This window comes from Aspergillus oryzae, chromosome 1 (assembly GCF_000184455.2).
Source record: "Aspergillus oryzae RIB40 DNA, chromosome 1".
NCBI classification, from domain to species: domain Eukaryota; kingdom Fungi; phylum Ascomycota; class Eurotiomycetes; order Eurotiales; family Aspergillaceae; genus Aspergillus; species Aspergillus oryzae.
Window position 1 is genome coordinate 5877057 of NC_036435.1, and position 16548 is coordinate 5893604.

General features: G+C 49.4%; 3 protein-coding genes across 3 annotated transcripts; 2 read left to right on the top strand and 1 right to left on the bottom strand.

Annotated features, from left to right (window-relative positions):
* Positions 1-371: 371 nt before the first annotated feature.
* On the top strand, positions 372-1374 carry AO090005000210 (uncharacterized protein; the record flags this gene model as incomplete). The annotated part of the gene is made up of 3 exons (XM_023234217.1): positions 372-500; positions 974-1070; positions 1292-1374. 3 exons carry the CDS (start codon positions 372-374, stop codon positions 1372-1374), a joined length of 309 nt encoding a protein of 102 aa, XP_023088856.1.
* Positions 1375-2035: 661 nt separating this feature from the next.
* AO090005000209 (velvet factor family protein) lies at positions 2036-2944 on the top strand (the record flags this gene model as incomplete). The annotated part of the gene is made up of 1 exon (XM_001817252.1): positions 2036-2944. One exon carries the CDS (start codon positions 2036-2038, stop codon positions 2942-2944), a length of 909 nt encoding a protein of 302 aa, XP_001817304.1.
* A 4372-nt stretch (positions 2945-7316) lies between these two features.
* On the bottom strand, positions 7317-8413 carry AO090005000207 (uncharacterized protein; the record flags this gene model as incomplete). The annotated part of the gene is made up of 3 exons (XM_023234218.1): positions 7317-8004; positions 8065-8183; positions 8288-8413. 3 exons carry the CDS (start codon positions 8411-8413, stop codon positions 7317-7319), a joined length of 933 nt encoding a protein of 310 aa, XP_023088855.1.
* Between the last annotated feature and the right edge of the window lie 8135 nt (positions 8414-16548).

Here is a 16548-nt window from a genome sequence, read left to right on the forward strand (position 1 = left end):
GGCCGCCCCTATCGCGGACACGCCCTGGAGGGGGTTGCAGATGGCAACAAGTCAGCACTACGGTGTAAAACGCGACGATTGCTTCATGTCGGTCATGAACTGTAGTTTGTGGCGCCGCCGAAGTGCGCCTTCAATGTTCAACCTTGAGTATATTAGGGAGGTGGCAGATCTAGCTCTTGCCTTAATCAAAGCCGGCATGTCTCAAAAAAAGGTCATGATCCTGTCGAACTAATAAAAGGACATTTCTGTTCCGTGACAGATGATTCATACTATAGTGATGTTGCCATCTAGAGCAAGTCCGCCCACTCTGCTCAAGGATTTGAGGCGAAAATAGTCGTCCGCCTAACAGCTCAGCCGGGGGACGATTCGTAATGGGGTCCATGGCAGATGGACAACGGCAAAACGTTGCGCTCACTGGGGCACGTGAAGGTCTTATCATTGTGAGACATGCGGAGATTGGTAAATACTCTTCGGTGGCGGCGCAATCTTGGGTCAAGCTTGTCAGTACTATCATGGCAAGGGCTACTTGATTTAGATATTTACAAGCCAATGTGCCCATTGTTGGTCTAGTCAGTGGTCGACAAGTAAACACGATTTGAATGGCGAAACGCATCTGGGCATAGATGAGTGCTCTGATGCAACAATGCTTACAGATGCCAAAGGAGCATACAGACACCTTGATAGACACGTTCAAGGATATAAAAATGGCGATGGGTGATTGTCACGAGATGGTTTTGGGAACTGGAGCTGATAAACAAAGACTAAATTGTAGCTGAAGGAGTAGTCCTGAAGCTTACGAAGTGGGCGAAGCGAGACAATACCAACGAAATGGAGACGAACCTAGACGTCGACAATTATGCAGATATACCGAGTTGCTTTATGAGAAATTCCTTCTTCACGGGAATCTATTATCGGTTAATAGAAATCGCTTTCTGAAGTCAACTCCAGAGGCCCCAACTACCTATCTTCACAGAGGATTGAACGAGCCACCCCGACCCTTGCTACACCCGTCGAATATACACCACTTGAGGAAAGGGTCGACGAAGGACACGTCGAACATGATCTGAATCGTAAGCAAGAACGTCCTGAGTAACCCGGATGCCTTCATCAGTCTATAACCCCTCCACCGATTACGCTGCAGCCGACATTACCTCCTCATCCTAAAACAGCAGTGACTCCAGTATACTTGTATTCTCCAACTCAAGAGTCGTCTCAAGCGCAATAGTCATCAAATACCTGTGCATCTAGTCGCATCCAGGTTTTATATCAAAAGTCAAACCGTTGGGTAAAGATTTAGCGAGGATGCTGCCACACAAGGATGATACGCTTATCAGGCTAAGACGAAAGTTACGGAAGTATGAGGATGGACTTTGAATGCTTGAAGAAGATCTTTTATTTTGCACTAAAAGAACCGACCATAATCCTACTATCTCAAGTTATCGGATACATTGCGGTCGTCAATGTATACTCCTTCGATTGATCCCCCAAAATCGACAGTTTGAGGGTTACTAGAAATCTCCATTACTTATGGCTAGTAACTAAACAATAGCACAATGACAACAAACAGTGTCACAAGTTCAACTCAACCCATTGGAACAGTAAGCCCTATATTTTCCCACACCCTGCCCTGTATAGATAGGGCAGACGATGCATATGGCCATTCATTAGTGCATTAATTCCTTATCAGTTGCAGTACTATATCACTCCAGGGTTTACAACAGAAGCTCTATCAGCTTCTATCAAGATAGTCATACTAATGTCACTCTGACACCATGACCTCTACGTCAGCCAACAGGTTCCAGCGTTGCCTAGTTCTAAGAACCACAGGATCTCTCTCTTTCTTCCCAACTTGTCTTCTCCTGAGTATTTTATTCTTATAACTATAGTTTCTAAGATTCTCCCCCACGGATACCGCCATCTAAATCCTTTGGCTCTCCATCCTTTTGGTTTGTCTTGTTCAATATTCCGCCTTATCAACTGTGTCACCAGCCCCTTACGCCTCCCTTCCGCAGAACTCTCCCATTTTTCCCTGACAATGTCGTTCACGGGCTCTAAATTCCAATTAATCATCCGCCAGCAGCCTACACGGGCACGCGTAGCTGGTGTGAAAGAGAAAGACCGCAAGCCGGTCGATCCCCAACCGATAGTGCAGTTCCAGGTGATAGAGCGAGGAAATTACCTCGCGCAACACTATCTGCAGAGTCCCTACTATTTCATGTGCTGCAGCTTGTTCGATCCCTTAAATGACGTCCCAGTTCCTGTACCGCCATCCACGGCTTTGACAGGTACTTTGGTCTCGTCACTCCACCGACTGAAGGACGAGGACAATAGCGAAGGGGGCTTCTTTGTCTTTAGCGACTTGTCTGTGAAACTCGAGGGAAGCTTTCGGCTGAAGTTCACACTTTTTGAAATGGGAGAGGGTAGCGCCTCTCATTTGGCGTCCATCATCTCAGACCGCTTCACCGTGGCTCGCCCGAAGGACTTCCTTGGGATGACAGAGGCAACCTCCCTGTCTAGACTATTCGCAGACCAGGGAGTGAAATTAAAGCTTCGGAAAAAGTCACGGGCAGGCATAAAGCGGTCACTCCAACAAGTGGAGGAGTATCCCCGACCGGCTCCTCGCCGTTCTCCGGATTATTCTTCGATCCAGATACCAGGGAATCCCTCTACGGGTTATTCAGGAGCTGTAGCTGGAGTATATCAAGACTACAGCTATTATACAGGCCCGGTTAAGCGGCAGTGCATGTCGCTCGATTATACTAACCGAGGGACCTATAACGACGGGCGAACGTACCCAATAGAAGCCCATCCACAGAGCCCAGCTCAGCCGACAAACCAACCACGGGCCTATACAACTCCTATATTGCAAGGCCACGTGGGCGTTAGAAATTACGCCATGTCGGACGGTATTCCGCCCTTTTCCCAGGTTCCTGAAAGCCTGTGAACAAGGTTAAATCCAAAACGATTTAATGGCTCGTGGGCTCTGTTGTTTTCTTTTCTTTTCTCTATTTTTATTTTTATTTTTTATCTTTTTTTAAGAATAATTATTCAAGATGTTGCTTTAACTAGACTATCTGGGTTAGATAAATCGATTCATTCGCCTCCATCTCGTTACTCTACTGCATTATTCCTTAGGCCTTCGGCCTATGTCCTAGATTCTTATCTAGTCTATGGTGCCTTGCTGCCCACCATAATTACATCTAGGCTGTTAGAGTTTCAGATAGTATCATACCCCTTATAGCGCACCGATACGAACGATATCACTACAGAGCCAATCAGTGAAGGATGACATGAGCCTGTGTTTGTCGAACACAGACTATTAATGCTAGTGTATATCTATCGAAATAGACATTGCCTGAGAGAGCCCAACTACTACATACTACATTTTCAATTGCCGTATCCAGATGATGGTGTCCAACGCTCACAGTCGTGGCTAGAGGTTGGTGGGAACGAGAGGTAACACTGCCAGCGAATATGAACTGTTGCATCCTGAGTTATGCTCAGTTCAGAAAGGCATCCTATCAGTGGAATGGAATTACGCACGACATCAGGGGTCCTTGTCGAAGATTTCCAAGGGAAAGGTACATGGCTACGGCCTTGGACGGCGTTCCACATGGCGATAGAGTCTAATCAACATCACTTTCGTTGCCCCCAACGAAGCTGATCGACTTCATACCCGCGAATGACACGTAGATAGGCTCGGAAATGTACATGAACAATCCATTCACCGGTCACTGTGAAGGCGCATGCGGGCCCCACTCCACGCTGCACATCCCATCCGACGATCCTTATGAAGGATGAATAAAATGGATCAAAGCCCGTAGGGTTTACATAGGGCAGGGATTTATCGATAGGCTGGAGGATGGTGTCTGTGGGTTTGCGGTCTGAAATGAAAATGGGCAAGTTCTGGGGTTCCTCCGTCACGCTGAGAAGTCGGAGCCATTAAAGGATTAGTGCTTTATGGTGGCGTTTGATGGAATTATGGAAAGTGGATTCAAAATAGCTATATAGTTGATTTGGATCGGAGGTTTGGAGGGTAGGAAAGGACGTGGATAGGTTTATTAAGCATGGGAGAAATACACCTCGACCAAAGAAGATATACAGGCTTCGGTTCTGTACTATGCTAATAATGATCTACCATTGCGTGCAAAATTGCGCGGCCCGCACATGCTAATCAGCATGATGACTCGTACGTGGCGAATATAATCAGCGAACATATTCGTAACAGAGCTGCCTCATGGGCAAGGGCTTAGTATTATTGTCTGAAGAGATTAGCTGTCTTGAACGATTCCCCTAATAAAGCTGAGTCTATCGGCCAATTTTCCAAGACCCCGTTCAGCCAATGTTGAATCATCAGTAGTCCATCATTCACGATCGTCTCACAGCATTTGCTATGTGCGATGCTTCTATGACAGTCCATGTGTTGGACTAAACAATAAAAATACTAGGACACCACCGCAGCCATTACTTCAAGTTGTGTTTCGGCTTCGCCGTACATGCATGAATCCGATTTCATTTGATGTTTTTGAATCATCAGATGGGTCCCTCATGGCTTGGTTCTTTCTTAGGTGCCACTGGAAATATGGTGGATACACAAACGCGATATAACGGAGGACGAAATGCAAAACATACTTGAATAACACCATTAAATTGATTACATCAAGGGAGAAAGTTGAGCCACAAATCTAGTGCGCCTGGCAACGGCTTAACACAGTAAAATTGTGTATACAGCAATAGTTAACTTTGGATACTATCATTATACAAGTAGGCAGACTGCTTCTAATGCAACTTGTTACAACAACATGAAATGAAGCCTTTATAATACACACCGATACCCTTGGATGCAAATGGCTCTGACAACTCAAGATTTCCCTAGATATTTAAAGCTCACCTGAGTAGTACCTACCCCCATTGACTTGGCCAAGTGTACCCGACCGCTCGAGTGGATTGCATACTTGTCGTCTCTCAGACAGCACCGAGGTTAGAGCACTTGGTAAGACCTTTAAGCAACTAGCGTCAGAGAGGGCGGAAGAGCGCGGATGCCATATTTCTCCAGAGGAAAAGTGACGATATCCTTCCAGATGGTAATATTAGTTAGAGGGAAACACGCGTGGTCAAATTCAGCAGGTCCGATTAGATATATCTTAACAGCTCCAATACATGACTAGACGCTGATGATGGAAGGTACGAGGGGAGTTAACACTTGTCAAATACAATTAACATAAGTATAATGAAAACAGGTATATGTATATCAAGCTATATACTCACCTTGCTGTTTGCGGTCATCAGTAACTACGGCGTGGCCTGCGCCTGATGATATCTTCTTAATGGCAATGCACTTTAGCTTTTAAGCATTTACACCGCACAGTGTGTTGAGCTTCGAACTCATGTTATTAAGATTGGAGTTGGCTAGTCGATATTCCGCTAGTATATATTCTGCACTGCCAATTCAAGTATATCATTACAATCCTGTTCATTTTATGAAAGTAACACAGGAACCTTCTATTCAGGAGATTCCCGGCACTAAGTGAATGGTTAAAGTGTGCCCACTCGACTATGACCGGTGGAGATAATATGCATGATGCTTTAATTGGCTTTTACACATAGCTCAGGCCCTCTTCGATGTACACCGTGGAGGCGGGGTAGAGGTCTGGAGGTCAATGGTTGTATTGGTCGGAGCTTCTGGCTGACGTATCACCTGCAGACCAGCTGTGTGATTGCAATGCATAGCCACATCTACGTGTTCAAAATCGTATTTTTGTACTATTATGATAGATAAGAATCTGTAATCTACAGTTCATTTTGTGCCTATATAGCCTTTGGAGCTGGGTTGAACAACAGCTGGACGTTCATCTTCCGTTATTCTATTCCTAGTCTATACAATCCTCCAAGCCTCGTCAGTCCATCAACAGATGAAAATCATCAATAATCAAGGGATCACGATGACCCACACAGGAACGGGAACTAGAGGCGACTTTATCATGACGGAGCAGTCATTCCCCTGGATCTTCGCAGCGGGCAAACTCACTAAAGCCGAACTCGCAGCTTCACATGTCTCGCTTATTCTGAATAAGTTTCCTGCGCACGAGGAATGGCACTATGTGACTGGCCTCAAATGTATGATCCTGAATGAGGCAGTGACACACCCCGACACAGAGAAAATGTATATACTCATGTGGGAGATTCGCATTGAGTGGGACCCTCAATGGGGAAATCACATCAACTGTGATATTTACCGGCCAAAGAGCACGGAGAAGCTTCACATCCAGGGTACTCAACGGCCAAGTATCTCAGGTTTCTATCGAGACAAGCAGGAGCTGGATACTTATGTTGGCGGATGGGACCCACAGTACTATGTTTGGCCATCGGATACCTGGGAGGTCATAGAGCAAAAGGAGGCAATTCAGCAGCAATATGCGGAGAGACTGAAGATGATTTGGCTAAGTGATTTGATGGACTGAAACAATCTAGAACAATATTCGTGGTGAGTTGATATATTTAACCTTGTGCATCATTGATGTTAGGCTAATCACCTACTCCGAAGAGACGGAGGTTTATAATATATACATAGTGTGTTCTGTTTCTTTCGAAACTCGTTTTAGTTCCTTGTTACATTGTAGTAGGGTGACCCCTCTGTCGCCATTTGTCGTATGACTATACACTGTGCGTGTATAGAGGGCCTATTTCCATAGCATAGTGAAACCATGCATGTGCTCCTCAGTTCCCCTATCTATATTATCTTTAAAGAAAAGATGTATATAAAGCAGTACGATGAGCAAATTTATTCCACGTAGTCAAAAGGTCAATGTGCATTCTAAAAGCTAGACAAGTAATAAAATCCGTCTATATTAGCTATAGTATCACTTAAATTTCGTTGCCAGTATACGTTTAGACTAACGCTTCCACATTCCGCAATCCAAGAGTCAGTTTGACCTACAGGCCATATCTGGTGGTGTACTTCCGCACTCTGGCCCTATTGCTAGATGATAGATGACGACTTACATAGCCCACTTTGCTGTTATGATATATGTTTGAAAATGAGGATCTCTTTTTAACCCTTCACAGTGTCCTGGTAGCACGTTCCAATGCGAGTAGGGTATTGACTACAATCTATCCTTGGTCCCTACATACGGAACTTCTATACAGCTAACGCTGGGAATCATGACAAGTGATGCTAGTACTAACGCGGTTTGGTGCATATGTGAACGTGTAGACAGAGATCAATTTATATGAACCATGCCTACGATAAACATATGCAACATAGCCTTCTTGGTATATCCTACATCTACAGCCGAAGGCTATCGGATCCTGTTCACCTACTCCTCCAGATCAACCTCCGCATCATCATGAAATATAACAGTCCCCCAATCTGGCCGATTAAACCTCTTTCCCTTGGGAAGAGCCAAAGCATCCATTTTTCCCATCTCCTCCGACGTCAACTCAACATTCCCCCTAAGATTCGCCTGAATCCTTTTCGGGTTCGTACTCTTGGGAATAACACTCCACCCCTTCTGAATTCCCCAACTCAGCATCACATTTCCCGTATCACACCCTCGCTTAGTAGCAATATCTACAATAACCGGATGAGAATGCAACGTGCTTCCAGACCCACCCAATGGCCCAAACGCCGTTTGGTGGATCCCTTTCTCCCGGCAATACGCATTCAGCTTATTCTGCGGCAACAAGGGCTGAATCTCAGTCTGGTTAACTGCTGGGACCACCTTCGCCGTCTTGAGCAGTTTTTCCAAGTTCACGGTCGAGAAATTCGCGACGCCGATTGCGCGCACTTTGCCAGTCTCCAAAAGCTTTTCTATCTCCCGCCACGTGTCGTTGAAGTCCCAGCCTGCTGCGTGGACTTTGCGATTCTCTTTGCCGTATTCGACTGAGTCAGATGGATCCAGTGTGACTGGCCAGTGCATGAGATATAAATCCACATAGCTGAGACCAAGATCTTGGAGGGATTTGTCCAATGCTGATTCGACTCGGCGGTGGTCTGAGGACCATCTATCATTATGTGTTAGATATTCTGGATATATTTGACCAAGAATTGAAGTGAAGACGAACAGTTTAGTCGTGACAAAGTATTCACTACGAGGAACCTTTGTGCTTTTGAATACTCCTCCGATTTCGGGCTCGTTGCCGTCTGTATTGCGCGTAGGGTTAGATACTGGAACGCTCATGTTCTTGATGATGATAACACATACATAATGGAGCACAGTCCTGTGATTGATATTAGCCAAGATCGTATTTGGAGAGATAGCCAGAGGCACGAGACGATCAAACTTACAAAATGCCTATATCCAACTTCAAATGCTGTCTTTACCGCCGCAGCAGCTTCTCCGGGCGCCGCCTTCCATGTCCCGAATCCTACCGCCGGAATCTTAGCGCCTGTGGTCAAAGTGAATGTTGTCATACTGTGATGTGTAATAAGTCGAGTTGATTACTGCAGAACTATGAACTACCACCAATATCTGACTTAATATAGATTTGTCCATACTAGAGGCCAGATGGCGTTGCCTCGGGTCTAGGGTGTGGTGCGGGGATGCGTCGGAGAGAAAACCGACGCCTCACGGGCATAGGCTAGCAGGGTATTGCGTCGAGTTAAGGACTTGGTCCGCAGTCCTGGGTAATGGACCGACATGTATGAATTTACCAACACCTAGGTTACGATTGGGGGTCATTCATTAGCGCTTCACGACAATTTGTGTAGTTAACGACCGGGATATATTCGTGTGCAGTTCACCTTTGGTCATGTTCTAGAGTCAGATTGAACGAGCCAATGGCCTACGGAGATAATTAAATAAAATTTCCAGGAGAGATCTTAATTAGTAAGAACCTGTTCATATGCCTAAGCGCTGCAGTACATATCCAAGAAACACAGAAAATGGTGCCGTGCTTGAATAGTCATGGCTGGCAGCGGTAGCAGTAACGTAATCGGTAAGCGAGCGACGCATGTAAGCGGGTGACGCACCACACGCTATATAAAAATTTAAAATAATTAAAATACTATAAATTCTGACTTCTATATAAAAATAAATAGTTCTATAGATTTGGGCAATACGTAATTTTATAGCTCTATATACTATAGCCAGAATATTTAGATAGAGCGCGCCTAGGAGTCGATTTAGTAGATAGAGATCTATTTATTTATATGGCTTTATCTACCTGATTTCGGCGTTTAATAAGGATTTAGGCTTTAAATATTAATATATCTTTTTTAAAAATAATCTATTTAGTAAAGTGCTTTTATTTTTTAAGCTATCTTTTATACATGGCCTAATATTACTCTAAATAATATTTTAATATTATTATATTATTTATAGCTCGTTCGGTATTTTTAATCAGTTAATTTAAACTGGTTTTGATAGACGAATTGGGATTGTAAGATCGATTTTTAAGCAGCTTTTTAAATATAGATTCTGATTTCTTTAACTGTTTAATTATATAAGGCGTTTTAGGCGCTGAGCTGCCCTGGCTACTGGATCTACTATCTGGAGGTATATGTAACGGCGGGTTGCCTCAGGCAACTAGATCCCCCGCAGGCGAGCCGCCAGCGGGCCGTTGGCTTACGTAACGCACAAATATATTTATGTTAGAATCGCGCAGAGGATTCCGATCCTCAAGCGATTCGTTCTGTTATACTAGATAGGGGAACTGCCATACAATCCTAAACAACCTTGAGCTTCCTAGTACTGCCTTCCTGAAGCCCGTTGGCCGACCGCGCTCCGCAGGCCTACCGCCTATAGATAGTAGTACGCCGGCAGAGCGCTTACAGTTCGAATCGCTTCAACCCAACGACTTCAAGATGGTCAGTACACGAAGTTCGAGCGCCTTACCGCCGGTGGACCCCCAGGGGGCCGACGGCACGGCCACTCAGTCATCCGCAACCCAAGGAGTCTCCCAGAGGGAGTTCCCGGCAGCCCAAAATGCTCGAACCTCCGACGTCCCAATGGAACCGATCGTCGAAGAGGACGAAAGCGAAACTCCCGAAAGGGGACCGACGTCGGAGCGCCAGAGCGAAGAACCAATGTTGTCGCTCAGCGCGATTGCACGGGTGGCTGAGGTGTTGAAAACAATCATGCAGACCAGCTCCGCGGACAACGGGTTCGGCGGTCTCAAGCTGGCTGCACCTACCCCTTTCGAAGGCAAAACTATACGTGAAGTACAGAATTACATCGCGGATATGGAAGACCACTTCGCCGCGAGTGCGTCAGCCCAGCGGAACGATAAGGACAAAGTCCTGTACGCTACCAGCTACCTCGGCGAAAAGGCCAAACAGGCGTGGCGCCTGAAAAGAGAAAGCCTCGGGGAACCAAGCTGGGAAGAGATGAAAGACTTCCTTTATACGTTCGTCGACCCGGAGGCGGACCGACATCGGAACGTCGCGTATCGCCTCATAAATGAGAAACAGAACGGAAGAAACATGCGCGAATGGTGTGCCCGAAGCTTAGAAGTATGGCAAGCCTTCCCAAATAACTCTCTCACGGCTCAAACGTGGATCCAAACGCTCGATCAGGAGGTCCAGAGGGAGATCACTCGCGCGGCTCGCCAGCCACAAACCCTGGGAGAAGTACACGATATGGCAATCCAATATTGGTCAATGCTTCATCGTGAACGCAGTCTACGCGACAGTGAAGGAAGCGGCCGAAAGCGCGCCGACGGGGGAAACCAGGGTCCGGCTGGATTTAACAGAGGCAGGAAACGCCCTCGTGAAAACGAAACCCCTGCTACGCGTCCCCGCGGCAGCCGCTCTTCGCCCGGGCAACCGCCTTTCAAAGCCCGTCGATGGAATGACGGCACGCAGGCGGCCCATGAGCGCAAAAGGGACTGGCAGAAGAAAGAGGGACGCTGTTTCCGATGCAACGAGATGGGCCACAGAATCTGGGAGTGCCCCAAGGCCGCCGACGGCGCGCCGGGGAAAGATGCCTCCCGCGAACAATAGGAACTGCGGCCTCTGGAGCTCTTAGTCCTGCGTCACCCGAAAGAACCTACGGCGTTCCCTATCCTCGGCACGGTGGAGCTACAACTGCAAGAATCACCCAGTATCAGCGCCGATATTAAGCCGATAGGGGGATGGGATCACACTGTACAAACGGTGAAGGCACTACTAGACTCCGGGGCCGATGACAACTTCATCTCCTATCGATACTTACTCCAACACGGGATCACCGTGTCGAAAGATCATCTCCAACCACCGGTGCGCGTGCGGTACGCGGACGGTACCCCGGCGCCGTGCTACGGCAAGCTGATCGTAAAATCCCAAGTAACCGATTGGGAGAACCAGACAAGGGGGTACGAGATGGAGTACTACATTACCGACCTCCAAGACCCGGACTATCAGATTGTTTTAGGACGCAAGTGGATGCGCCACGCTGATCCCGACGTCGTTTTCTCGGCGGGAACATGGCGCTACCGAAAAGAAGCTCCAAAGATCTCTATCGAGAATCCCAAACGGTTTGCAAAGACGATGCGTCACACCCTTACCATGATGGTTATGTACCGGCCGGATACCGACGACGGGCCGCCGGAGCTGCCACCTCGGTATAGAAAGTGGGCCCACGTCTTTTCCGAAAAAGAAGCAGCTGAGCTTCCGGATGAGAAGGCCGCACATCCGATACCATTGGTAGAAGGGGGAGTTCCGCCATACGGACCCCTATACAACCTCTCGCAGCATGAATTACAGGTGTTGCGGGAATATCTCGACAAGATGCTCGAACGAGGATGGATCAGGCATTCCACCAGCGCAGCCGGAGCGCCGGTGCTCTTCGTTCGGAAGCCCGATGGCTCGCTAAGGCTGTGTGTTGACTATCGGGGACTGAATGCCGTGACCGTGAAGAATAGATACCCATTGCCTCGTATCGACGAGCTGATGGATCGGCTCGTGGGAGCAAAGTATTTCACTAAGCTTGATTTAAGAGACGCATATCATCGAATTCGCATCCAGAAAGGCGACGAGTGGAAGACGGCGTTCCGAACGCGTTACGGGCATTTTGAATACACGGTGATGCCGTTTGGCCTATGTAACGCGCCAGCAACCTTCCAGGCGTACATCAACGAAGCCATGAAAGGAATCCTGGATGACTACTGCGTCGTGTACTTGGACGACATCCTCATCTACTCGCAGACCGAGGAGGAACACGTGCGGCACGTCGGCGAGGTGCTGTCGCGCCTAGAGCGGGCAAATCTATACGCCAAGCTGTCCAAGTGCAACTTCCACCAAGAAGAAGTAACGTTCTTAGGATTCATCGTGGGACGCGATGGTATACGCGTCGATCCGGAACGCGTGCGTACCGTCGGCGAATGGCCGGCGTTAGAATCCTTTCACGATATTCAGGTGTTCTTAGGATTCACGGGGTACTTTAGGCGCTTCGTGCACCAGTACGCCCGGATCACTAAGCCCCTGTCTGATATGTTGAAAGGAATGCAGAAGGGAAGGAAGACAGGGCCGTTTATCCTTACCACGGAGGCGCGAGAAGCTTTTGATGAACTGAAAGCGGCGTTCAGCGGCCCTCCGATCCTGCGACACTTTGACCCTGCATTACGAATCAAATTGATCACAGACGCCTCAGGATTCGCTATCGCGGGCATCCTCCTACAACCTGTTGACGGGGTTGAGGAGCCCCGCCGGCGTTCCGACTGGCAACCAGTTGCTTTCTACTCAAGGAAGCTGACGGAGATAGAAGGTCGTTATCCTGTTCACGATCAGGAGTTGCTTGCCATCGTGGAATGTTTCAAAGTGTGGAGACACTACCTCGAAGGCGCACCGCATGCGATCCGCGTGCAGAGCGACCATGAAAGCTTGCAATACTTCTATTCGAAGAAGACAGTGAAACTGGATAAGCGTCAGGCCCGATGGGCAGAGCTCCTGGCGGCTTACGATTTCCAGATAGAATACCGGCCTGGGCACCTGAACCCGGCCGACGCGCCTTCGCGGCGGAAAGACTATGAAGATGTCCACGTACAGAGAAACGTTGGACTGTTACCCACGCTGCAGAGGAAGTTACGGGCGGTACCGGATGATCGGAACGACGTCGGAGCGCCTTCGGTGGCCGAGTCGGAGATTTCGATCGTGAGCTCAAGAGGTCCGGAACTCTTGGCTCTCAGAACGATGGCACGAGAAGTTGCCAGAGAGGAAGTCGTTTGCGAAGCAACGTCGCACCCTCTTCGAGATGCGATCCTGCAGGCCCAACAGGGGGACGCCTTTGTTGGCCAAATCCGCGGCAAACTGCTGCCCGGTGAAGGAAAGAAGGAGAGCGGGCACAAAAGCGACGTTGCTGAAACAAGCGGCGACCTGACGGGGCGATGGCGCGTTGACGGCGGATTGCTGTACCGCGGAGAAACCATCTATGTGCCTCCGTGCTCTGCACTCAGGCAAGAGATCCTGAAGAGTGCATCACGATGATCCATTTGCGGGCCACTTTGGCCGAGAGAAGACTCTTGAATTGATCAGAAGGAAGTTCTATTGGGACGGTCTGCGTACAGACATTGAGAACTACGTCCGGGACTGTCCTGTCTGCCAGAAGATGAAGGTCCCTAGAAAGCTGCCGCAGGGCGAGCTGGCCTCCCTTCCTGTTCCAGAAGGGCCATGGCAAGACCTGACGATGGACTTCGTGGTCGGCCTGCCGCCATCGGGCCGAAAGGGCCGCGTATATGACGCAATTCTTGTGGTGGTAGACCGATACACGAAGGCCGCGAGATACCTACCCACAACCGGAACCGTGACTGCAGAAGAACTGGCTAACATGTTCCTAGATGAAATCGTCTGCAAGACCGGATCCCCGAGAAGTCTGGTCACTGACAGAGGTTCGCTCTTTACCAGCGCGTACTGGATGCAATTCTGTCAAGGTCTCCGTATAAAAGGCCGCCTGAGTACCGCTTTCCACCCGCAGACGGACGGACAGACTGAACGTCAGAATCAAACGCTCGAAGCATACTTGCGGATGTATACAAACTACCAACAGAGCGACTGGGCAGATTGGTTGCCTACCGCGGAGTTCGCTTACAACAATGCCAAGAACGCGTCCACGGGATATTCGCCCTTCATGGCTTGGCAAGGCATGGAACCGGCGGTCCCCGGGCTCGAAGCCATCGGACCGACGACATCAAACGCATCAGTAGAACTGCGGTTGAAAGGCCTGGCCGACATCCGGACCAAACTGGAAGAAAATCTGAAGAAGGCAACGGAGCGGCAGGCAGAAGGATATAATAAGCGCCACAAGGCCACGCAGCTGCGCGTAGGACAAGAAGTCCTGCTATCAACAAAGAATATCAAGTCATGGCGGCCAAACAAGAAACTGGACTTGAAGTACGACGGCCCATTTATGATTACGGAGGCCGTCGGGAAACAAGCGTACCGCTTGCGGCTGCCAAAGGCGTACGGTCATATCCACCCCGTCTTTCATGTATCACTGTTGAAGCCATACCACCGGCGCGCAGGAGTAGAGGCTGGAGAAGCTCAACCGATCGTCATCGACGATCAGGAGGAATGGGAAGTGGAAGAAGTGCTTGCTCATCGAGTATACTATCGAAAGCTGCAGTATCTTGTCAAATGGAAAGGGTGGCCGAGTTACGAGAACTCGTGGGAACCAGAGGAAAACCTTAAGAACGCTGCTGAAACTGTTGCGGCTTACCGGAAAGCCAGCGAGGTGCCGGAGGCACCCCGTCGGTCACGGAGGAGAGCATGATCTTTTTCCCACAGGGTTTTGATATGCCTCCGAAAGACGCGGCGGCATTACTCTTCCTCTTTCACCCACAGGGTTTTGAGGTTTAATGAGGATGTCCTGAGCTACTACACCCATATCGTCAACAAGAATACTCATGCAGGAAGAGCAAAACAACTTCATTAAGTTAAGAAAAGAAAAACAGAAAAACGGCCCGAAGGCACAACGCAGGTTGCCCGCCAGCGGGCCCCAAACAAACAAACAGAAAACCAAACAAACGAACTACCACAAACTCTCCCAGTCCACCAGGTCGCCCTCAGGAAGAGGCTCCATACCGCCGAGCTCCCGCTGGACGTTTACCAGACGGAATAGGTTGCGGTTTATATCCCGCAACGCCGCTAGACACGGATGGACCTTGTTCAGCTTACCGAGGCGGTTGGTAGCCTCCTCGATATGCTTGGTCAGGTCATCCGTGGCCTTCACGGCCTCTTGACTCGGCGGCAGGGCCTGCAGACGAGCGACCTCGGCCCGCGCGGGTCCCGGCAGCGCAAGACACGGCTTCTTCAGGCGCGCACACCGCACGCAGGGCCGCCCGGCACCCCGAGACACGCAAACCAAGGGTCCCTCGACACCAGAAGAAGTGCCAACGAACAACGACTTGGCGCAGCGCCTACAGGGCACCTATAAACCGTCAGCGTCACCCCGTCGCGCCGCACTCGGATTCAGACTGCCTACTTACCGGGGGGGAACTGGGAGGCGCCGGGGGAGGCGACGGAGACCGCGGCGGCGGCGAAGGCGACCCCCAGGGGGGCAAAGGAGAGTCCCCCCCAGGGGCCGGAGGCAGGAGATCATCAAGATCCCCGTAAGGGGGCCGGGGCAACGTATCCTAAACCACCTGAATCAGCCAGAACGCACCCCTGCCAGACTGAGGAACACTTACCTCCGAAAGAGGAGGGCCCAACGGGGCAGGAGGCGGGGGAGGGGGCGCGAGCGGGGGCACGGGGGGCTAATAAGCATATTAGCTCTGTTTCCCTGCGAAGGCGCACCGACGGCTCCCCGAAAGATGAGGATATTTAGAAAGGAGTACTCACAGGGTTCTGCAGGGCCAACCGGGCCCGCTTTGCCTCCTGAGAGGCTTTCGCAACTCCACGAACGGCGTTCTTACGTTTACCCATCTTCAAAACAACAGAGACGCCGTCAATTCGCAACCCTAGCGGCGCCCCTACGGGAAAGGAAGCCAAAACTTACCGCGCTGTCTGCACTTTCAAAGTGATCTGAAGAGGTGAACATGGCTACGAGAAATGTTACAATTTATAGGAATAAAGGACCCTACGACGCTATCCCGAAAGCGTTCCGTCAGTGTTCCGACTATTCAGGACTATTGTGAAGCAATGTGTTGGACCCCTACAATCCTATTGTTGAGCGTTTGAATAAGGCGCGTTTTTGTGTTGCGCGGCCTATCGAAGCGAGGTGTTGAGCGCCTCAGAACTCAGGCACGAACCGGGACGGTTCGTTTTTCCGAAGGGGGGATAGTTGTAACGGCGGGTTGCCTCAGGCAACTAGATCCCCCGCAGGCGAGCCGCCAGCGGGCCGTTGGCTTACGTAACGCACAAATATATTTATGTTAGAATCGCGCAGAGGATTCCGATCCTCAAGCGATTCGTTCTGTTATACTAGATAGGGGAACTGCCATACAATCCTAAACAACCTTGAGCTTCCTAGTACTGCCTTCCTGAAGCCCGTTGGCCGACCGCGCTCCGCAGGCCTACCGCCTATAGATAGTAGTACGCCGGCAGAGCGCTTACAGTATAGGAGTCTTAAGCTAAACTATTAGCTAAGAAAAAACGCGTTCAGGACTTAGAGAAACTAGGCCAGTAGCTCTAAAAAT